Source organism: Hipposideros armiger, unplaced genomic scaffold (genome assembly GCF_001890085.2).
Source record: "Hipposideros armiger isolate ML-2016 unplaced genomic scaffold, ASM189008v1 scaffold_17, whole genome shotgun sequence".
Lineage (NCBI taxonomy): Eukaryota > Metazoa > Chordata > Mammalia > Chiroptera > Hipposideridae > Hipposideros > Hipposideros armiger.
In genome coordinates this window covers 6,742,430-6,765,538 of record NW_017731367.1, presented here as the reverse complement: position 1 = coordinate 6,765,538, position 23,109 = coordinate 6,742,430, and the positions used below count along the sequence as shown (strand labels likewise).

General features: G+C 55.4%; 1 protein-coding gene across 1 annotated transcript in view; it reads left to right on the top strand.

The window, feature by feature from the left end:
- The window catches only part of HDAC4 (histone deacetylase 4), a 178,220-nt gene that overhangs the window by 44,081 nt on the left and 111,030 nt on the right, over positions 1-23,109 (top strand). Inside the window, exon 2 of the mRNA XM_019628371.1 lies at positions 9,266-9,337. Coding sequence (XP_019483916.1) covers positions 9,266-9,337 — 72 coding nt within the window. The remainder of the gene's footprint in view (positions 1-9,265; positions 9,338-23,109) is intronic.

Below are 23,109 nucleotides of genomic sequence, written 5' to 3'. Positions count from 1 at the left end.
CAAGGAACGTCATATGTCCGCCGTGACGGTGGGTACGTCTGCCTAATGGTCCCGCAGGAAAACAGTGCTTTGGAAAAAAAGAGCATTTCTTCCGTTTTCATTTTCTCTAATAAATACACATGAACTGTGTGGGGAAGCCTCGGGAATTCACAGTACTTACCTTATTAAAGTTTAATTTCTGTTAACGGGCAGACATAGCTTTATTGTAGAACTTTGGTATTTCCAAATAACTTGCAGGGAAAGGAAAAGAAACATTTAATGGATTGGGGTGCTTGAGGCTATTAGCAGAACCACCGAGGCAGTGCCACTTGGTGGCCTGAGCTTATGGAGCGGCCGTTGTCCAAGGGGTGCTGGTGTCAGCTGGAACCTGGGACTTGGGATGCCGCCTGTGAGAAAGCGGGGTGGGTGGCGCCCAGAGGGGTGGCAGGCCATTCAGCCAGGGGGCAGGAAGGGGAGAACAGGGAGGCTGGACAGGGACATGTCCTGCTCGGGGTGGGAGTTGGAGCCCCTGTGGGGTGTTCATGCCAGGTGCAGGGTGGCGGTGGGGTGGGTGGCGGGGGCGGTGAGTGTGTTGCTGGCCTGAGGGACCCTTTCCACCTCTGAGCCGGCGCTGCAGCACACTGAGCTCTCTCTCATAATGTAATTGAATAAAGGGCTCAAATTCCCAGGAAAATTGGCTCGCAGTCACTTAGATTAGGTGCAGGGAAGTGCTGGTTTCACGGTGACATTGTGGGGAGGCCTGCTGGTCCCTAATCCACAGACACCTTACCGATGCCACACTGACTTACACGACATGCGAAGGGGTTGTGCCGTCCAGGAGCCGGGGTGCTGGTGGGGTGAGCCTCCGCAGTGCCGCCGCCGGGCGCCTGAGGCCTGAAGCCGTCTTTTCATGTTTGTTCAGGCAGCAGACAAGCCATCCTGCCCCAGACCAGAGAACTGTGTAACTTCTGTCCTTCTCACGAAGGCCAGCCTACATTTTGAAAACGCTTCCCTGCGTTGCCTTTAATAACAAAACACACAGCACAGACGTCCCACCGCAGGGATGCCGACTGTCCTACCGAGTTGCTGTGAAGGATGCGCCTTCTCTCCTTCACCATCAGCCCTGGCGTTGCGGCCGTCTGTGTCCCGACATTGGCACGAGGCCCCTTTACCCCACAGAGCCCCAATGTCTCCAGAACCGCCGTGGTTCCAGACTGGAAGGGACAGATAGAGCGAGGCTGCCTCGTGGGCTCAGGCCCCTCCTCAGAACACCGTGTTTCACGTCTGCCCCCTCTCTGCCACCCCCGTTGGCAGAACGCCCAGCCCCGCGTCCAGGAGCCGGTGCCATCGTACCTTCCAGAGCCACCTGCTCCGCACAGACACCGGGGACGATAAGGACCAAAGCAGGACAGTGACAGCCGGAACTCAGGCACCGGAGCGCAGACACTTCCTAAGGGGAACCCGTTGCCTTTGCTTTTGTTCTAGCAAGTTCCATATTAGATTTGAGTTCATGGGGGGCGGGGGGACCGGGAGGAAGGGGGAGGAATGCCAGCTTTCTTGCTGCTAGAAAACGTGCCCACCACCCGCCAGGCCTGGGGTCGCCCTGGAGATGCAGAATTCATTCTCACACAGACCTTCACAGCCGGCTCATTGCTGCCCTGCCTCAGAGGTCCTGCTCCAGACAGTCTGGGAAATGCCACCTGTGGGGCCTGGGGTCAGGCCTGGACGCTAGCAGAGCTGGTGGATTTAAGGCCTGCAGCCACCGAGCAGGGGTGTGTGCGGCCTTGTGTGCACCTGGGGTCCTGCCTTCTCCTTTGGGACCCAGACGGGGGCTACCATCCTAGGAGCAGGTCCCCACAGTCACTCCTGAGAAGTAGGCGGGAATGAGTGGAACGCAGCAGGTGTGGGCTGTGCATGTGACTTTCTTCCGGAGAAGACCGTGTGGCCAGGGGAAAAAGCACGTCTGCCGGGGGCCGCCTGACTGACACACCTCAGCCAGGTGGTCACGGTCACATCAGGTGCTGTGTCACGTCCATAGTATGTACCCTGCACCTGAAGTGCGGAGAAGAGCACATCATTTCTGTGGCCTTCCTCCTGGAAACACCCGACCCCAGTCTAATGAGAAAAACAGACAAACCCCAATAAAGGGACATTCCAGAAAATCCTGACCAGTTCTCCTCAAAATGGTAAGGTCATCAAACACAAGGAAAGTCTGAGGGACAGTCAGAGCCCAGAAGAGCCTAAGATGTGACCCTCAATGTCGTGTGGGATCCTAGGACAGAAAAAGGACATTGGGGGAAACTGAGGAAGCCTGAATCCAGCATGGACGTCAGTCAGTGACCCAAACGTGCCGTGTAGTGTAAGGTGTTAGTCGTAGAGTGTGCGACAACTCTAGTTTTCTATAAATCACAACTGTCCTAAAGTGAGGACTTTGTGTATAAAACACAGAAGGAAAACTTTGTTTTTTTTGTTTTTGTTTTAAGATTTTTATTGGGGAATTGGGGAGGGGAACGTTGTGTTTTCCCAGGACCCATCAGCTCCAAGTCAAGTTGTCCTTCAATCTTAGTTGTGGAAGGCGCAAGCTCAGCTCCAAGTCCAGTCGCCTCTTTCAATCTAGTTGCGGGTGGGCGTAGTCCACCATCCCATGCTGGAGTCGAACTGGCAACCTTGTTGCACTCTGAGCCATCCTGCCGCCCATTGGCAGCTTGCGGCCGCTCAGCTCAAGGTGCCATGTTTAATCTTAGTTGCGGGGGGGTGAGGGGGCGCAGTCCACCATCCCATGCGGGAGTCGAAACAGCAACCTTGCTGCTAAGAGCACGCGCTCTCACCAGCTCAGCAGCAGCTCAGCTCAGGCGCAGCTCACTGGCCCATGTGGGAATTGAACCAGCGACCCTGTTGCTCAGAGTTGGCGCTCTTAACCAACTGAGCCACCTGGCCAGCACAGAAAGGAAGACTTTGAATCGTCACTGCTGCCAGCCATTCCGTTACCACGTGTCTGACACCAGCTCTGCGAGGACCATGAGGTGTGTGCACTGCTGTTCTCTACAGCGAGTGACAGGCCACTCCATCACCCCGTGCCCACCAAGCACACTTGACAGCATTAACGTGTGCAGTTCTTCCCTGTTGTGACAAAAGGTGAAGTGTGGTCTGTGTTGAGATGTGGGGCGAGGTCTCCAATGCTGGACTCCAGGTAGGAGCGACTTGGGGCCCAGCCGGAAGCCCTCCGCCCCTGTGACTTGGCTTCAGAGCCCCCTGCAGCTGACAAGGCAGCTTATCCCAGGCGTGCAAAATCCGTTTCACGTGAGAAAAGGAATCTCACCACATTACCAGATGGAAGGAGGAATTATTTACTCACAGGAACTGGTACAGAAAAACTTAATGAAACTGAGCACACATATGCGATTTAAAAATAGTCCCAGCAAACCGGGAATAGAAGGTAACTTCCTTAGCCTAGTGGGGTTAGGTCATCTGTCAGAAACCCGCAGCCAGCCCGGCCTTCCTGGAGGACCGTCGAGCATCCCCAGTAAGATCAGAAACAAGGTCAGCTGTCCTCTGTCACGCGTTCTGGTCAGTAACGTGCTATGGTCCAGCTAACAGAATTGGAAGGAGAAGTCAGAGGCCAGAGGTCTGGAAAGGAGGAGACGTGTAGGTGACGGCCGTCACGTCAGAAATGCCGCAGCTGGTGACAGGCGGCGAGGGTGAATGCCTCACAAAACCAGCACCTGCAAACGAGCCGTGTTTCCATACACCGGTAGACACAAATAGAAATTTAAAACACTGATGACAAATTTTACTTAAAACATCAAATACCTAGGACCTCGGCAAGCTCTCCACGCTCAGAATTCCACAGCGTTTCTGAGAGGAATGAGATGAAGTGATAGTCCACATGCACGGGTCAGAAGACATCATCTTGTTAAACATCTCTTCCCTCAGACTGGGGACAGGACACACGTCCAGTCAGAGTTTGTTTTTCTTTTTTTGGTGGAGCTTGTCAAGCGGAGCCTACTAGCATTTACGTGATGGGGGAAAGGACCAGTGTTGCCCCAGCTAGTCCTGGAGAAGGAAGCGGGACCCGGGCCTTGCCGGGTGTTTAGACTCATGGCCCAGTTACGGCAGCGTGATTCCCGCACAGCCGTCAATAAACGGGCGAGCGGGGCACACGTCTGGCTGGTAGCAGGACTAGTGGTCTGGTCAGTGGTGAGTCAGGCTGCTGAGTGCTGGATGGGACATTTGGCTGTTCTCATGGGAAAACCAGAAACTCAACAATCCCTACCTCGTGCCTCATAAGAAATCAATCCCAGAGAGATGAGACGCATGAAGGGAAGCCCACGAGACTTTCAGGTGACAATGTGGTGAGAACGTCCTTTGCAGCCTCCAGGTGGGGAAGCGTTTCCTGAACCTGACATAAAAAGACATAAGCTTTAAAAGAAGGACCGATGCATGTGACCTGAAAGAAAGAGAAGCCATAGTCTTGGAGATGATATCTACAATATGTAATTAATAGAGGATTCAGGGTCAGAATTTTTTTAAGAATTCCCCTGAAGCAATAAGAAAAAGACATCCCAGTTAAAAAAAATAAAAAGGATAGAGACATAAATTCAGAAGCCAGTAAGCACGTGAAAGCTGCAGTGTCACTGTCACCGCGGAGGACCAAGTCCGCCTCAGCGGTTCCCTCCCGCCCACAGGGCAGCGCGGGCAGTGTGTGGGGGAGGGGCTGTTTCCCGCAGCCCCCTGTGTGTTTCTCACGTGCTGTCTTATTGGGCCGCACAGCGCAGCGTTGCTGTTGGCGCAGTGCAGACGCCGTCACTGGGTGACAATTGCGTCCATGGAGGAGGCGGGGACTTTTATCAGTGTCTCAAGTTCCTGCTTTTGCTTTTTTGTCCTGTGGATCCTGTGGCAGTTGTCACAGAAATTGCTTTGATGCCCACGTTATGCAAGCGCCTGCCCGTTGAACATGCCTGGTATGGCCCCAGCGCTCTGGGAGGGGAGGGGACAGCGGCTCAGCTGTCCCTGGGTGGGCACAGGTACAGGTCTTCACAGTGTAGCAGGGGCTGGGCCTCCCTGGGCCTGTGTCTCTGGTACCTGCCTGCCTTTTCCAGCAGGTTCCATAGAAGACCCTGTGAACTATTTTTCTGTTTTCTAGAAGTTTTGGAAACTTGGATCTGAAAAGTGTAGGAGGGCATTTGAACTATAACTGGGATGTGTTTTCATTTTTACCCCCATTTTCTTCTCTCTCTCTCTCTCCTGGTGCTGTCTCGTCTTTTCTGGTCTCTTCTCCCTCTTTCTCAATCCTGAGTGGAGCAAATCCCTAGGGCTGGGGGAGCCGGCGGCGTTTGTCACGGAAGCCCTAGGTTGAATGGCACAGGACTTGCTGAGTGACCTTACGTCAGTCCCAGTGCAGGCTTGGGACTGGTCTAGTTGAGACAGAGCCGGGGTCTGGGGGTGCCAGCCAGACGCCCGCAGGACGTTACTCAGCGTTGCCAGGCCCTTTATCCAAGTGTGAAGGAGGGGAGCAGGCCAGGCGAGGCGAAAGCTGGGTGCCTGGGCTCCCAGGCCGTGATCCCAGGTAGGTCCGTGGTTGCATGTCACACAAGGCGGAATTCCGGAAGCCAGCTGTCCTGAGGGGGGACGCTGCGTTACAGCAAACCGTTGTTTTTCAGCTAGTTCCTAGCATCTTGAAACAGACTCTGCTGACTATTCCTTGGCGAGCATGATTCGGTCCTCTGCAGTGGCACGTGTGACCGTGTCTCTGTGTACCCGTGCTCTGTCACCATGTGAAGGGGGTCAGGACGCGTGCTCCCAACTTCTCGTCTTCTGCACGTGCGGCTATGGCTCCCTGCGCCGGGGATGAGGAGTAGCAATTACGGAAAGCGGGTTTCCAGAACTAGGTTCCCAGACGGAGGCAGGCTGGGAGGAAGCCAGCCCGCAGCAGGCGTCTCGCGGCCCCGGGCAAGTGCTGCTTCGCCTCCTTCCTTGTTGGATGTGGAGTTTCCCGCCACGGCTTCCTCCCGGTCCTAGAAAGGCCAGCCGAGGAGATGAATGCGGGACGCGTGTTTCTCGTACCCCTTTCTCTTCAGCTCACTGTGGACCGGGATGTCTGCAGCAACAGAGCGGTAAGAGGCGAGCAGTGGCTCAGGGACACCCCGTCTTCATGGACCTGTCACGTGTCCCACGCGGCTGTGTTCCCGCCGTTTGTCATTTCTTCCTGGCGAAGCGTGTTCACCTCCCGGCCACCTGGGCTCTTGCTTGTCCCCTCAGCCCCTGTAGCTTCTGCTCCTTCAGATGCAGCCTGTGTCCCTCTTGGTCCCAAGGCTTCATCCAGGACCTTGCGGGAGGCGCTCCGTGGAGTGGGTGCATTTTCCTGTGATTTGATTTGAATCCTCCAGAGGCCGGAGGAGGCACTGCATGTCGCTGTGTTCCCTGTGGCCTGAACCTGGGTCTTTGCCCTGTGATGTCGGGGTCCCCACCACATGCCTGGGGTCGTGGCCTGGGGCTCGGTCTGGGCACCGGGACCAGGTATGGGAGGACCCTGGAGCAGGACTGGGAGGCGCAGTGCTCGTCTGCACACCCTTATCTGCGCCTCGTCTCCTGTGCCCATTCCTGGTGGCTGTGCTACTGTCAGCTTCTGCTCAGAGATGCTCCTCTGTTGGGGTGAGGCCTGCCGTCACCGGTCTGTCAGTTGCCTCCTGTGAAAACAGCTGTTTTTGGCCTTTGTCACCCTCCTTTGTCATGAGGCTGCAGTCTGCTTAAGGCGTCCTGGAGAGTGCGTGTCCGCGGAGGCGCTTTCGGCGGTATTTCCAGCTGTCGCAGGCTCAAGCTGCTTGCCTGCCATCTGCTGCAAGTGTCGGGTGACAGGCCACTCTGCGGTGCCCACTGGTGTTCGCGGGCAGCGCCACATGGTGGCTCCTTTCTGGAGAGGCGGGCACTCCATAGTAACCTAATGCCAGCTCAGAACACTTTCCCTCCGATCTAAGTGTGACCGCATCAGGGTGGGGACGTGACTTTACAGGTTGTCCCGTGTCAGCCAGCCTGGCCTTGGGCACCGGGCACTAGCAGCCTCTCACAGAGCTGGTGGGATGTGTTTGGCTGCAGGTTCCCGTGTGGAATCTGTCACGTGCTTATCAGGTGGCCGTGTTTTCTGAGGAGCCGGCTGCTTCATACATACAGTTCATTTCTTTCTGATGACTCAGTAGGACGTACCCCAGGCCCGGGCCCAGAAATGCCTGGGATGAGCCAAGACCCAGCTCGGCCCCCCAGCGATTTAAAGCACATGGCGGCGGCTCTCGCTTCTGTCCTGAAGCGATGGCGTGCAGATTTCATCCCGCTTAGCGTGTTTAGAGGGACGTGCTGTTATGCATCATTAATTCACATGGTTTTGGAGCAGCTAGACCCTCAGGCCTCGGGGCAGTCAGTCCCAGCTCCACAAAAGGTCTGTGCGTGAGCTGGGGGGCTGGGCCCTGCTGCCCCGAGGCCTGGGAGCCGCAGTTTCCTCATTAAGACGCTGCGGGACTGGCGTCCGAATTTCTTAAGTGTCTCTGGTTCTAGAGCTTTGTTCAGATGGGAGCTGAGGCGAGAGCACTGAGGAGGGAGTGCGGGGAGGGCGGTGTGGGGCCCCGCGTCCTCAGCCCCGGGCTCACCTGCGGCTCCCTCGGCAGTTCCGAGATGCCGTCAGCTGCTGCGAGAGAGTTCACAGTGAGTTTTCCAGTGTTGAAAATGAATCATTGCATTGGAAAATGAAGTCAATTTCACTTACTCACACCCAGGAGGAGGGTTTGAGATGCACTTCCCATGCCATGTTGGTCTCTGCCCGAGTGGCAGTGAGGTGCCCGTGGCCTTGGGTTTCCAGCCAGTGGTCAGGCCACCTCAGGGTGGTCGTGTTCCTGGAGAACAGCCCTTGGTGCCAGCATTTGGGACAGTTGTGGGCTGGTGTCCGCTGCCAGGGTTCAGCAAAGGCCTCCAGTCCTCCTGACTCAGGAAGCGCGGCTGGCTTCACCCCCAAATGTTTCTCCTCGTAACTTCTGATACCTTCCAGTTGCCAGAGTTGGGGAGGGTGCTGCTGTGGGAGAGGAGTTGCAGGCCCCCGTGTTTGGCTCTGCAGCGCCCAGCAGCGGCCATCCTGGCGGGCACAGCCAGGGCAGCGCCGTCCCTCCGGTGGGCCCGATGGCGGGCACCCCGGGAGCCTCCTCCATGGTCCCCAGATCTCAAGAGCAGGCGTTGAGATCTCCCCAGGGTCACTGTTTTGTCCTTGGATTTAGAACATCTACAAAGTCACGCAGGGGTTGCGTAACGGAATCTGAGGGCTGCGCGAGGTGCTGCTCACTTTGGATAAAAAGCGCAAGCCTTCGCTCCAGAGCCCGTGGAACTGGCAGTGTTTGTGTCACAGTGGGGACGTCAGCCTGAGGGGCTGCTGGCCGCTCTGTGACACTGCTGTGTCCCCCTTAGATCAGTAACGGGGTGCCTTCCCCGTCAGCGTGTCCAGTGCCTCCTCCTGCAGGCCCTCTGCACCACTTGTCAGAGCTGATTTTAGCAGGAAGTGTGATTCCTGGAAGTTTTGCCAGAGTTTTCTTTCTTTCCTATCTGAGGGAACATGGAAAATGTCAGGCAGTCTCCATGCAGCCCGCAGCGGGCTTGGGCAGTGGCTGGGTTCCAGCTCTGTCTTCGCGTGGAGCCTGAATTCATGGAAACAGTTCCAAGTACAGTCAGAGGGGCTTTAAAAGCCGCACTTCTGTGCGTTCTCAGTACCTGGCCAGGTGTTTCTCTGAAGCACGTTTGTGTGTCTTCCTGCATTTCTTGTCTGGCGCACCAGCACACCCACAGCTGTTTGGAGCCGCCGCCAGAGCTGCGTCCCTGGCATCCAGGCTGCTTGTCGGGGGCCTGTAACCCTGGCGCCCAGGCCGCCTCTCAGTACCTGGGAGGAGGGGCTTAGCTCTTCAGTTTTTGTGATCTTAACGCTGCTATGGTCTCTGCAGAAAAGCTGGTTCCTGAGGAGCACAAGTAGGTACAACGTGGTTGCTAAACAGAAGCGAGCCAAGACAGCCCGGCTGGGGGTTGGTGTCTGCCACGTGCCATGTGGGGACTGTTTGAGTTAGGCTACAAAGGAACTTCTATTTTCTGGTTCAGGAAGTAAAAATGACCTGTGATGGAATGAAAACCATGTCCTTTGACAGTACAAGGACACCTGCGTTTTCATTGTTTGCGAGGGGCTGCTCCGAGCAGATTCTGAACGTACAGTATTCTCCTGATACGTGAGCAGTTTCTGAAGCCACATGCTTTCTCTGTCCCGCAGATGGACTTTCTGGCCGAGACCAGCCTGTGGAGCTGCTGAACCCTGCCCGCGTGAACCACATGCCCAGCACGGGTAAGTCACACCCACCCCGGGGCGCCGGCTCACCCACGGCCGTGGGAGGCCCCACTGTACTGGGGGGCCTGGAGAGAAGCGGGTGGGCTGTCAGCTCCATGCCGGCCGCCCTTTTCCTGGGGCAGAGCAGGCCGCCTGTCCTGGGAATGCTTGGGCGCGGCTTGGTGCCGTTTAGGTGGCAGAGAAACACACACCTTTCTGTCCAGGCCGGAGGCTGTGCTCAGTGTGAGCCGGAGCGGGACCCGGCTCCCAGGCAGCACAGGACCGCTGCGGTGACACTGTCCCGGCCCCGGCCTCTCACTGGTAACCTGAGTGCATGCGATTATCTCCTAAGCACTTTTGGGTTCTTTAATTAACAGAAGAGCATTTACTGTGATTAGAAGCTCTCATTCCATATACACCACTTCTAAATAGGATGCTTTAAGGATGCGTTCCAGATCCACAGGGCCGTGGAAGCAGTTTTTTTCCCGTTTCTGTACGCCTCTCCCTGTGCGGTGTCCTCCAGGGTTCACACCCGGTGTGGGAAGTGTTGGCTCTTCACAGGCCACTTGGCCTGATTGAGAAAAAAACGAGCCTCCCAGGGGCCTGGGGTGTGAGGGAACTGCTGTCACTCCCCTACGTGTGTCCTTAAGGGCGTCTGAGGGCGGCTCTGCTGGACCCCTGCCTCCGCGGGGCCAGAAGGCCTCTGCCTGTGTGTGTTTGCTCCGAGGCCCCTCCTGGGCCCCGGCTCCCCGGGGCCCGCTCTGCCCCTGCCCCCGCCCTGCTCCATCCGACTCACCACTGCCTGACGTTCCTGGGCCCCTGGCAAGGCAAAGCCTGAGGCAAGGCCCCCATGTCAAAGAGGGCGTTTCTTTCTTAGCGCTGCGATTCTCCGAGGTCTCCTGGCCTTTCCGCAGACAGCTGGGGCTGTCTCCACGCTGCTCCTAAGAGGGCCTGCAGGGTGCTGGTCTGCTTCCCACTCCGGTCTCACACCTCTTCCTCACCCACCCATCTAGCAAGCAGTTTGCTTTGTACCCCAGGATCCCGGGCGGGCGCAGGGCCTTTAAAACAGCAGCTGGAGGTGCTTCCTTTGACAGTGCAGGCTTTCGTCCTCTCTCGTGGTCCCTTTGCCAGTGTCATTTCTGTTTAAATGCCACGTCCTGGTGTGCCAGGTGTGGGGTTCAGGAAGGACTTTTCGGTAGCTGGGTAGACCGTGTGCGAGCGAGGCAGAGGAGGGGGCTTCACGTGAGTTCCCTGGCGTGGGCCGCGCGCCCTGCGTGCTGAGACCCACTGTGGGACTCGCAGCCTCGTGTAGAGACAGACCGTGGACATGAGGTTCAGACCGAGGGGCCTGGATTCCCGGTCACCCACTGGCTGCGGGACCTTAGGCAAGTTACCCAATAGCTCAGCTTTGTTTTCTCAGTTCTTAGGGATAATTATGGCTGCTCTGCAGGATTCTTAGACCAAATGTCTGCGTCTGATTTTTAGTAGATCCTGACTCAGTGTCATCTCTTAAGGTCCCACTGATGGATCCTAAAGACAACGTGTGGCATCGCTGTGACAGTGCCCGTCCAGGGTCCCAGTACAGTCCTCGTGGTCCCTTACACCCCTTCACTTCCTTTGGAAGGAACTACCCACCTGAGAGGCGGTGTATTGGGACGGTGCCCCAGGAAACTGAAGGGTGCCATTAACGTCCTGGAACCAGGTTCCTGTTGGTCAAGCGAGCGCTTGAGCTGTGCTTCCTGCTGGTTTTCACTGTTGCTCGCTCGCATCCCTGGGGGTCAGTGTTTGCCCGTGGTTCTGAGCCAGTGCAGGAGCGGTGCCCGTGAGCTGCCGTCTCACGAGTGGGTGGACGGCCCTGACCACGAAGCCCACACCCTCAGGGGTCTTGGAGGCTGCCGCAGGGAAGGGAGTTCTCTAAAACCCCATGTCTGGTCATTCCAACCTGTAAAGTACATTCCACAAAGAAATATTCATCTCAGGTTATATAATAATTTGAAAATTAATGCAAGAATTTCTTTAAAGTCACATTTTTATGAGATGGGGGTAGAAACATTTGTAGATGCATTTTCACGTCAATCCCAGTTTGCTCTTGTACATTCTCTAACGACTGAGCTTAATGGGAGATGCCCTCTGACACTCGGTGGCATCAGAACAAGCAGGTGTATGCACTTTACACATAGGTGATTTGCAGGAATTTCTTCCCCGCTCACCGTGGGAACATGTCCCCTGGGCACACAGCTTGGACTCGGTAGGAAAGCGCCCAGGTGGCCCTCCCCACCGCTGGCCTCTCATCGCTGGGCTCTTCCTGGTCGTGAATGGTGGCGTATGAAACACAGTTTTCTTCTGCTAATGGTTCCCTTTAAATACAGTTCTTACAAAGTCTTACTTCAAATAGAAAAGCACCATTTCTACCTTTTATTTCTGTGCCATCTTGAATTGAGATGTTAGATAATTCATACAAGAAAAATATGTCTTGTTAGAACTCCCTGAATCATAGAAGGAAAAAGCCAAAATGCTATTTCTTTTGGATGAATTCTGATTTTTTTCACCTTCTCCTTTCATTTCTTATATGTAAACAAGCCTTCTTTTCCTGTTTCTCTTTCTCCTTGTTTAAAAATGTTTAATTTTAACACAGTTCTGTCATGAAAGAGAGAACACAGATAAGCATTTGCCTGCCACCAAGATACAACAGGTGTCCCCGGGAGTGTCCCACTCCCGGGGTTTGGAGACGTGGAATGGCCTCTCCTCCCTTCCCAGAGGTCCTCTTCCTCCCTAGCCAGGCACTTGGGGCGCAGACCCGGTGGCTGGCGGGTGTCCTGTGGAAGCCACGTCACCAGCTCGGAGCTAGGTGGGGATAGATGCTGGAGTTTGAGGACAGAGAAGGTAAGACGCTTAGCTAGGAGGGCAGACGTGTGGTGGGGTCACACACCCTCCTCTTCCGAGCTAGATTACGGGGAACTTGAGAAACATTAAGTCAGTAATTTCTGAATCATTGTAATCTTTTTGAAGGAACAGACTCTTTCCCCTGATCTTAAAAGTAACATGATTGTTACAGAAAAGGAGACATTGTAGCGAATGTGCACAGTGTCTGCTCAGCCCTCACTCAGGCTGGGCCGTGTGGACCTGCGAGTGGAAGGCGCCGCCAGATGGGAGCAGAGGGGAAGCGGGACCGGAGTGAGGGCAGGCTGTGCGTGTCCAGCTAGATGGCGCCGAAGGCTCTCCTGGGCACGCGCTGACTCCTCATAGCACCTGTGCTACTGCAAGTCCCCTCCCCCGTGCAGAAGGAGGGGACCAGGACCCCTGAGACACGGTGGCTTTCCCAGGGCCACCCGGCATATACATCAGGGGGGTGAGGACCCGTTTCCACGCTCCGAGTCCAGGTGTGCTGCTGGGGAAAGGACAGCTGCAGAGTGTTGCCGCTGTGCCCAAAGACAGGTGGCAGTGGCATTGGGGGGGGGTGCTGTCCCAAGGGAAGCATCTCCTGCGGGTCCCTCCCGTGTGAGCTGCCGGCTCCATTGTCCTCTGCACACAGTCCCTTGTCAACATGCGTTCCTGTGAGAGCGCCGTTTCTTTTCAAGGCTGTATAACAAGGGTGCAGCTTTTAAAAGAACATTCTGGAATCTTAAACTACAGACACTCTGGAGAACCTATCCAAACCAATAAAAGGCTGAGGTTTGGCGCTAGCTGTGGACTCCCAAATCCTGAAGGGTGTCTCAGCACTGGTTTGTTAAAGCGGCTACTGAATTCCTTGACACTCCTGTTGAATTTTTGAGCAGAAGTATGTGAGGTCAGCTGGTGCTGGGAGCTTCTGTTGCGTCCCAGGCCTGGTTTGTTGTTTGGTTTGTTGAGAGGAAATGTGAAACAAACACAAATAGGAGATACATGTGACCTCAGGGAAAGCTTCGAAAGCCTTCCTTCACTGGACCCGGAAACTATTAGTTACCTTGGTAAGTAGGTGCCTGCTAACAAAGCCTTCAATGTGACTCTCACTCCATTGACACGCTCCATTGTGTGTTTTCAGTGTAACGCTGGGCTTCCGGATGGGGCACACTGAAGGACTAATGGCTGCCTTTGGTGGCTCCAAAGGGCGACCCTGCTAAGTGCCAGGCAGGGGTGGCAGAACAGAGTGGTCCTTGGCTTCCTTCTTCTGGTGCCAGGCTTGACTCTGAGCTGTGGTCTCCTTCTGTTATGCTCATAAGGAGCTGTGTTCTGGCGCACAGTAGGGGCACATGCAGGCGCATAGTGGGCACTCAGCACCCACCCGCGGACTGAGTGTGTGCACCAGCATAGCAGGTTGCCTGCAGTGCTTTTCCTGCTTGCTTGCCTGTTTTCAGTTTTGGAGGAAAAATGAAATGTAGACCTTAAAGTCATCAGTGAAATCTGGCCATTTGAACACAGCAAAAAATTCCCACAGTTTGATTTGTTTAGTTTTAATAAATGTTTGAGAATTTTCCCAGTTCCCTCCATCACATTCACCTGAGGGCCTCTGCAAATAGCCATGACTTAAAGGCCAGATTTACGAGTCTGTAGCCCACACACTGCAACACCCCCGAGTAATGGCAGCTTTATCTGTGGAGGCCGTGCATGGGCGGGCTCATTTACGAGCTGTTCGGCAACACCTCCGAGTCAGTTTGGGGAACTGGTGAACTGAGAGCCAAGAATAGCTCCAGACCGGAGTGCGCGTCCTGCACTGTGGCCCTTAGTCACCACCTTGGTCACTAGGTGTCATGCTGAGCGGCCCTTCGAGCGGCCCCTCAGCAGGTGGCCAGCTCTGGGAGCCTCAGCTGCTTGGCCTACTGCCCCCACCTCAGCCCGCCCGCCCCCCAGCCTCTGGGCCCTGGTGCTTCTGCCCACATGCCTCCCCCTCCGCCAGCCCAGAAGCCTTTGCGATGACATCCCCAGGTCCCACTGTCCTCATCTGAGGGGCGGTGACCCCAGCACAGTTGTGACGTGAATGACATTTGCCTTCTGGTGACAGTGACCTGTGACCTGGCTTGTGGTCCTGTGGACACCAGTGTGTGACTCGGCCTGGGGAAGTTTCCTCTCCAAACTGCTGTGCTGCCCCCCCAAGGGAGCCGAGGTTCCATCTCCGCGGCTGGGGGTCCAGCCCCCTCCCCCACCACGGTGCGACCCGGTTGCCTATTACCCGTGTGTCTCTGACTGAGAACTTGGTCGTCTCTGCGTTTGTTCCCATGGTTTGGTGATTTAAAAAATAATCCACATGGTGTACTAGTGGGGTCTTGGGGGAGCAGGACACAGGACAGTGTTTAGTCTGCCTTTTTGACCAGAAATGCCTGACCCGGCCCGTGGGCACCCCACGCTGGCTGAGCCCACCCTGGCCCCACCGCCATGGCCTCGTTTCCTGCCGCTGTGCTGTTCGCGCAGTGCCCCCAGCTAAGGGAGGAGGAGGAAAGCCCCCTCCCGGGGTGGGAAGCGCATTGTTGGGTTACTGATGTTCAGCACAAGCTGCCCATCCCAGTAGGTTTGTGTCGTCGCTGTTGCCGTAGACCCACGGCTGTAAAGAGCCCACTGTGGGGCCCGTGACAGGAACGGGCCGCTAGGAAGCAGACACTTCCTGGTTGCAGCGCAGCTGGTGGGGACTTCGGTGGCCGTGCCTGGCGCCCCCGAAGCTGGCTGCACGGCCACACGAGTCCGGGAGTGGTGAGGTGGGCAGCCAGCCGTCTATCCATCTTACAGGAAGAAGGTGGACTGTGGCAGCGACCCTGAGGTCCACGTTGGTGCCGGGAATACAGAGCCATCCTTTCATGTCCTTGGGGGATATTTGGAAGTTCTGAGTGATTATTGGGCCGAAGAAAGGGTTTTTTCAACTCAGAATTTTGTTGTGTTTGTTCATTACAAGTGTCAAACGCAGCCGCACGTATCCAGGGATGTACTGATGCATAGTGACACCAGTTGGGGTAAAAGTGCCTTTTGTGTTTTTATCTTTTGTGTTCTATTCTTTAGGGCACAGGGTGGAATGCAGTATATCCAAAGAGTGCACCCTGGAAGCGGGAACCCCAGAAATGGGGTCCCCGGCTACAGTGGCTAGAAGTGCATCCAGCCAGATCAGGGAGACGACTTGTTAACTCTTGTCCCTGTTCCCTTGTGATTGTCCAATGGAGAAGGTTTTGGTTTTTCCATGGTCACAGTTTAACGTAAACATTTTAGTCATGCCAACAACCGCCGTTAAGGGGGACATAGTGCCGTCCTTTAGGGAGAAGTCCCATTTCTGGAGCCCCACAGCAGTGGGCACTGATCCAACCCAGGCCCCTGTGTCTGCCCAGGCGGCCTAGCTGTTCCACCAGGTGCCCTGGTCCGGGAGGGGAAGGGCTGGTGTGCCGTTCAGTCCCACCGATGCCCACTGAGCCCGCAGTGCGCGGCCAGCCTCGGGGGAGGACCCTGCAGGGCCCGCGGTGATGCTGCAGTTTGCCCCTGAGCCGCCCCCGCCCCCCTCCCCCAGCCTCCCGTCTCCAGGTGCTGGGCACTGGGTGGGCAGAGACTAGACGTCTTGATGAGGGACAGTGAGGACCTGCAGATCCGGGGCTGTGGGGGCAGAGAGCGTGCTGCCCGGCTGGCCCAGCTGTGTTTTACTGTCTTTCACAGAAGCGACTTCTGCCTCTGGTGGCCCTCTGTTGCACATTTTGTTTCGATTTCATTAATTCCTGTTCTTATCTCTATTCTGCTGTTTTAGGGGTGTTATTCAGGTATCCTTGTTCTGAATTGGTAGGTTGAATTTTTAGCACATTAATTTTTAGGTTTTCTTCCTTTGACATAGCAGTTAAGGTTATGTGGTCGTGTACAAATGGAGCTGCTTCTGGTAAATTCTAACTTGTAGGATTTGGTTTGTAGCCTCTTTAAAATTTGTCTGATGGTCTTTCTTGAAAACAAGGAGCTATTTAGAAGTGTTTTCCATCTGATATGAAGCTTTGCAAACCATCTTTCTGTCGTTGATTTTTCGTCTCCTGTGTTAGGTTAGAAACGACCACGCCTTCGCAGCTTTTTGGGATTTGCGTCATGGTCCTGTTTTATGACTTCGCTGTGTGCCTGAGCTCTGTTCTCTAGCGTCCGGGGCTGGGTTCTAAACATGCCCAGTAAGTCAGACTCATGGCAGCAAATCATGCAGAGCATCAGCTTGTGTTAGATAGCGGAGTGCGTGAGGAAAAGGCAGTGGGGACAGATGGAGTTCTTGGGTGGGTTTCTGCGTTTTCAGTGGCGTGGCTGAGGCAGGCCTCACTGCTGAGACGCTGGGCTGGCTGGCTCGCTGACTCACTCAGCAACTGGGCCTTTTAGGTGCCAGTCCCTGCCTTGTCACATGGGGTGCAAGGATTTATGAATGAAACTCCCCTGTTTGTGGAGCTCATGTTATGCCTGGGGCAGAGGACAGCGAACACGCGCAGTGAGTAAATTGTATAGCAAGGGAGCAGAGCTGGGTCAGGAGTGGAGGGTCAGAATGTGGCATAGGGCTGGGGCAGGCCTGGTGGAGGTGACATGAGCTACTGGAGGAGCGGCAGGTCGGGGCCCAGAGCGGCCGTGCAGGGGCCCGAGGTGGCAGAGGATATTGGCCGTGTGAGTAGAGCCGCTGTCCTGGGCTCCTGCAGGTCACGGAGGGGCGCGAGGCCACGGCGAGCAGCGAGGCTTTGCCTTTGGGCGAGTGGGGGGCCAGCGGCTGGAGGTTCCAGGTGCCGTGAGCCCCGACCTTTGCTGGCCCCCGGGGCGCTGGCAGGGTGGACACACGGGGTGTGGAGACAGTCACTGAGATGTGAGGTGCGTTTGATGTGTTTACTGAGGATGTAGGTGGCTGGGAAGGGCCCCTCCAGGGAACGACTGCAGAATGTGGGCTCAGAGCGGCTGGGTGCCCGGTTGCCGTGAGTTGTGGCCGGGAGCACGGGTGAAGTGACCTTGGGCAGAGAGGAGGGCTGGGGCTGGACAGGTAGACAGTCGGGAAGTCACGCCCCTTTAGAGGTTTGGGCTCAGCAGCTGTAAACATGAGCCCCACCTTGGGAGCGGGCTGAAGCTGGGGCCTTAAAGTTGGAAGTCAGTGGCACAGAGATGGGCTGGGAATGAAATCTGCCCAGGGAACGGGTCTCCAGGCAACGCCTACGATGTAGACGTTGTTTATAATTCTTTGGCGCAGAGTGTTACCAGTGCTTTTTTGGCCAAATCATACTTTGTGGAGTGTCGCTGTTTCTCAGGAGTTTTCTTATGCGGGATCTCTGCTTTGCCGTGAGAGCGAGTGTGCTGCAGAAGCAGCCCCCCCCACCGCAGCGGGGGAGCCCAGCATCACAGCCCTGCGCCGCTATAGCTATGGCAGTGATGGCCGTGAGGATGCAGTGGGCGACTCCACGTGCAGCCCAGCCGTCACTCCTCCAGCACTTTGTTCCCTGGCCTTTCGTTCCCCTGGTGAGGCTGTGAGAGGCGAAGGAACCCCACTCAGGTTGCATACACATTAAGCAGCTGAATTTCCGCAAGTGTCTGGGTGTCCTCCCAGCCCCCACCAACACACATTCAAGTCCCACATTCCCAACTGCCTGTTGGGTTTCCCCCACCCCACCCCCATGACCCACAAGCCCTGGAAAGAGGCTGCATTTCTTTGCGTTCCTCCTCTGGACATTTGTGGTCCAGCCGGGGTGAGCTGGTCCCCAGAAAGCCCAGCTGGACTGCTCAGTGCTGCCCAGGGGCGCAGCCTTCACCCCACCCCACGCCTTGCTGGAAGAGACCAGTCACCCCGACAGATGCAGTCCCGCTCAGGCTGGCCTCTTGGCTGCCCTCTCTTCCCTCTGAGTGGAAGAAACACCTATTTTTAAACATTTCAACTGTTGCTATTAAGTAATATTGGTTCCTACTGCAACCCAGCTGTTAGGTAAACTACATAACCAAACGTTTGGAGGTTGCTAAGAAGGAAATTCTGAAATGTGCTCTTTGTATTATGTAAACTTGACCTTATGTAACTGACATGGCAAGGGCAATTGCAGAGGAGATTTGTGGCTTTCCCAGATCACTGGAACTATTTTTAATTTTCAGATAATGTGTTTCTATCCATTGAGCTTAAGGCAATCGAAATGGCTTTCAGAGGGGAACTTACAGGTGTGAGCCAGCGCCCAGGTGTGGGCAGGGTATGGGGGCCGGGCTGCAGGGGTGGGAGCAGGTGTTCAGGAGGTGTGATCCGATTTGAATCCAGGTGTCAGCACTTAGGCTGAGCATCGGGGCAGGCTGCCAGCACCTCCCCAGCCTGGGTTTCCCATCTGTGGGATCCGGTCACCACTGGGGCCACTTCATGGGTTGTGAGGACGAAAGGAGGTAAGAGAAGCAAAGCTCTTAAGAGCTCAGTGGCAAAACCTTAGGGTTTTGTTGCTATTGTTATTTCTATTTTATTGCCTTTGTGTTGTAACTATATAAAATTCAAGTTCTTGTCCAGTAATACCTTGTTTATAGAATCATGATAGCAGCGTCTCAGGTGGGTTACCCTGCCTGTCACTTGTTTCTGGAAGTCAGGTTCATCTTGAGAAGCCGCATTTATATGTGAGATCTTTAAAGCCGTTTGTCGTGGGGTACGGCCCGGTTCTATTTATAGTTTCCAGGAACTACATTTGTGCACTTCTTCAAAGGCAAGTTCCCCACTGCACGCCAGGTTTCTATTACAGCTCTTGCTCAATTTAAGCTTGCAAGTATTTCCAAAAGACAGTTTTTCTTCTTGGAGGATACAGAACAAATGAGAAACAGGAAGAGGGTTTTCTAAAGAGCTTTAAGGATAGTTCTGAAATGGGGCTGGGTGGGGGCGGGGGGAACCTAACACTTGCTTCCTGGCTCAGGCACACAGATAGGGGTGCAGATGGCCTCCCTGCAGATGGAGCCCGGGCGGGGACAGCCAGCGCACAGGAACTCATGCACACGGGGTCCCACGGCAGTGACACCACGGGCTGTCCCGAAAGCCAGGAACGTCCGAGTGAGATGATGCCCGAGCTCCTGACTGCAGAGCTGTGGCGGGTGGCGTCCTCCACTGCCCTGCGGGACGGTCCTCGGAGCTCCCCAAGGCAGCACGTGGAGACACTCGTGTTTCAGTAACTGCTCTCTGTAGGGTCAGATTTGGAGCACGCGTTTTGAGTAAAGCTGCCTGCATTGTGTGTACAGCTTCTCAGTCTGATTTAAAAAGCCATCTACGGGACCTGCTAAGAAAAGTTTTGTTTCTAAAAGTCCACGATAACTGCAGTAATTTCAGCTTGTCATTTGATAGGACTTTTTGAAAAAATGTGCCCCAGGAGAGAGTCAGACTGAGTGGGGTGGGGTGTAGAACAACAGCTCTTCACCAGCGCGCGGTTGGCTGAAAACGCGTGTTTTGTTTCTCATACGCGGGAAGTGTCCTCAAGTGTCTCCACGCGGACACAGCTGTTGTTCGGTTGGGGGATGCTGTGCTCCCCACTCTTAGTCACACGGAAGCAGCTGGAGGGACAGCCGGTTGAAGGGGACCTGGGACCTCTCTGTACTGTCTTTGCATCTAACTGAATCTATGATTATTTTTAAATTCATAATATTAACCAGAAAAGCCTGTTTTAAAAAATACACAACTCGCTTTTCCATCTTTTATCAGGTTAAAGCTGGGATATTTCATTCCAGGGGATTAAAACACGTGGATGTTGCTATTATAGATGGGACGAGAGAAAGCTGATCAGGTGCTCTCTGTACCCGCTCTCCTTCCCAGAAGGACTGGCGTTCGTTTCAACGCTGCGATCGGGGCTCCAAAGCCTTACTCACCGTCGTCTTCCCCATGCTTCCCCTTCGCTGATCAGCACGCTGAACTCTGTCCACAGCGTAGATTTGCTCAGTTCTACTGGTTTTGTGTGTCCCAACTTAGAACAGCAGCCCCCCTGATACAAGGGACACCTTTGAGGGACACCCCTCCCCCCACAGCGAGTGGGTGCCTGAAGCCTCAGATAGTACAGACCCTACATGTGCTGGGGTTTTCCTTCACGTCCGTTCTTAGGGTAAAGTGTAATTTTAAGTCAGGTAGGAAGTCATCCCCAGCAGTAACTAATGCCGAAATAGAGCCACTCAGCGGAGAACTTCCACGTTTCACTTACAGAAAGCAGTTTGCAGCTTCTCTCTGGAGTGTCCGAAGTGCCAGGCAGCTTTGGGGCCATCATGACTGGCACACAAGCGCTGCGATCTGGCAACAGTCCTTAGGGGGTGGATCAGCGCCCGGGGCTGGCTCCCCCCGGATGACCTCCAGGGACGCGTTTCCTAAGAGGCATCACGCCCCGAGAGAAGCCGAGTGCTCACGCATGAGCGGCCACACACATCACGGTGACCACTGGGTGGAGTGCCCTCACCTTTCAGAAGGTTCGAGGGTTAGTGTCAGGACACCGGGTGGGCGTTGGAGCACCTCGGCCAGCGTGACCTGTCGGCCCACACTGAGCGGGTGTGCGTGCCTGGCAAAGGGCCGTGTCATTAAACTGTCATCGACGTCATTGGGCTGCTCATTCAAAGGGCAATGCGATAAAAATGTAATCTTTTAGAACCACTGTTTTTTGGAAACTTGATCCTTTTTTGTTCTCTAGGAAGCTGAATGGGAACATTCCATTTTTGTTCTCGAATGGAATTCTCAGTACAGATATTACATGTATATAAGTGTGTGTGTGTGTATAAAATACATGTGTGTTTCCATTCACAACGTGGAAGACGCTCACACTGACCACTCATGTTGCCACCCTTTGTGCTGTTGATCCAGAGAAGAAAGATGGGGACCAGCCTGAGCCCTCACCTTGAGCCCTCACCCCTCCAAGCACTGGACTTGGGTGCTGTCCGCCACCCATTTCCAGGTGACACGAGCTAGTGCAGCTTGTCTGTGGGTGCCCCCCGCCTGGCGCCTCTGCGGCATCTGTAGGTCGCCAGCTTCCCCTGGTCCCCTGTTCACCAGCGACTCCCTGGTGCCACGTGCCAGCCCTCACCTTGGTGGCCTCTCGCCAGCGCTGACCCAGTGGACCACCCTCTTCTTTTAGAAGCACCTTGTCCCAGGGCCACGTGCTCCTGGTGCCTGTCCGCTGCTGGCCGCTTGTCCTCACGGCCCTCGGCAGGTTTTCCCATGTCGCCCCCATCCCGGCGGTGGGTGTCCCCAGGGCTCCTCTGGATGGCTTCTCATTCTCGTTGGCTCTTTCCTGTGGTGATCTCAGTGGTCCCAGCTCATTAAATTCTAGCTCAGAAAGCCACCTTGGTGCTGCCGCCATTCACATGTCTGCTGCAGCCTGGATCCCACCGGGCCCCGGATCCCGAAGCCTGCTGCTTGTTCTGGGTCCCCACCTGGTCTTTAACAGGCATCTCAGGCTTGACGTGCCTGCAGCCGGACTCTTGCTGTCTCCCCGAAAACCTGTTCCTCCCACAGCCTCCCCTGGACTCGGGTGCCTCCACCCTCAAGCCTAGAGGCACCCTGTGTCCTCCTTGTCTCCTGCGCACATTCAGGCAGTTAGCAAACACCATCAGCTGCCCCTCAAAATAAGTGCAAAGGGAGGCTCAACATTCAGGTGATGAGACGGTTCCAGAGCTGATTCAGGGCGATGGTTGTGCAACTTGGTAAATTTACCAAAATGTCATTGGCGTGAACATCTGAAAAGAGTCAACTACGCAATGCGTTCCAGTAGTCAGTATGTGTAGCGCCTGGCTGCATCATCCCCCACCTGTGACAAGAGTCCAGACCACCAGTGCCTCCCCCACCTGTTCTGCGCTCAGTCCGGGCCCCCCAGTCTGATCTAAACCGAGGAGCCAGAGTGTGGTCGGCTCAGTAACCCACCCCCTCACCAATGTCTGTGCCCTAATTCAGAGTCTGTGACAATGTGACCTTATATGGCAAAGGGACTTTGTAGATGGGACCAAGTTTAGGATCTTGAGATGGGGAGATTGTCCTGCATGACCTGGGTGGGCCCAGTGGGGTCCCACGGATCCTTGTGAGTGAGGCGGGAGGGTCAGAGTCAGCAGCGGATGCCAGACTAACACGACGGCGGCCTTTGGAGGTGGAAGGCCAGGAGCCACGGCGAGCCCCCGGAGCCCCCGAAGGAGCCAGATGTGCCGAAGCCCTGGTCTTAGCTCCCTTCCGGACTTCTGGCCTCAAGAACGAAAGTAGTGTAGTGCCTGTTGTCATGGCCAGTAAGTTTGTAGGAACTTGGTACGTGCGGTGAGCATAGAAAACTGCTTTGCAGGTGACTGTTGACACTTCCTCTCTGTGACCTCGGGTGGATTTATCTGCTGCTCTGCCTCATCTGTAAAACGGGGGTTAGCAGGTAGTTAGTAGTGCGACCTGCCCCACTCGCTACGTGGTTCTCCTAATTATCTGCTTTGTGTCGCCTCCCACTAGACCACGTCCCTGCGGGGCAGGACTTGTTCACGTGCATCCCATGCACCCCCTGGAGAGGGTGTAGGCAGAGGCCCAGCACCAGCCGGGCAGCCGGCCCTCCGGTGGCGTGTCCATCTCCGTGTGCAGCATGCGGCCACCCCAGTGCTGCCGCGCCCGTGTAAGGGCTCAGGCCGCTTCAGAGCTGAGCAGACGTAACCTGCTGTGAATGTGTGGACACACACAGGCTCTCGGAACAGGAGAAGAGGACCCCATGACGCAGGGACTGAAGCCCACTGGCTTGAACGGGCCTCTGGGTGCCCGGCTTTCTTCTGGAAAGGTGGCCTTGAGGGGAGGGGTTGCATTTCAGGAGCCGCCTTCAGAGAGCAGGGAAGCGGGGCTGGGCCGCTGCCGCTGCCTCGTGCGGGCTCCCAGGCGCACATTTTGTGTTGATTTACTGCTTTCCTTGTTTGTT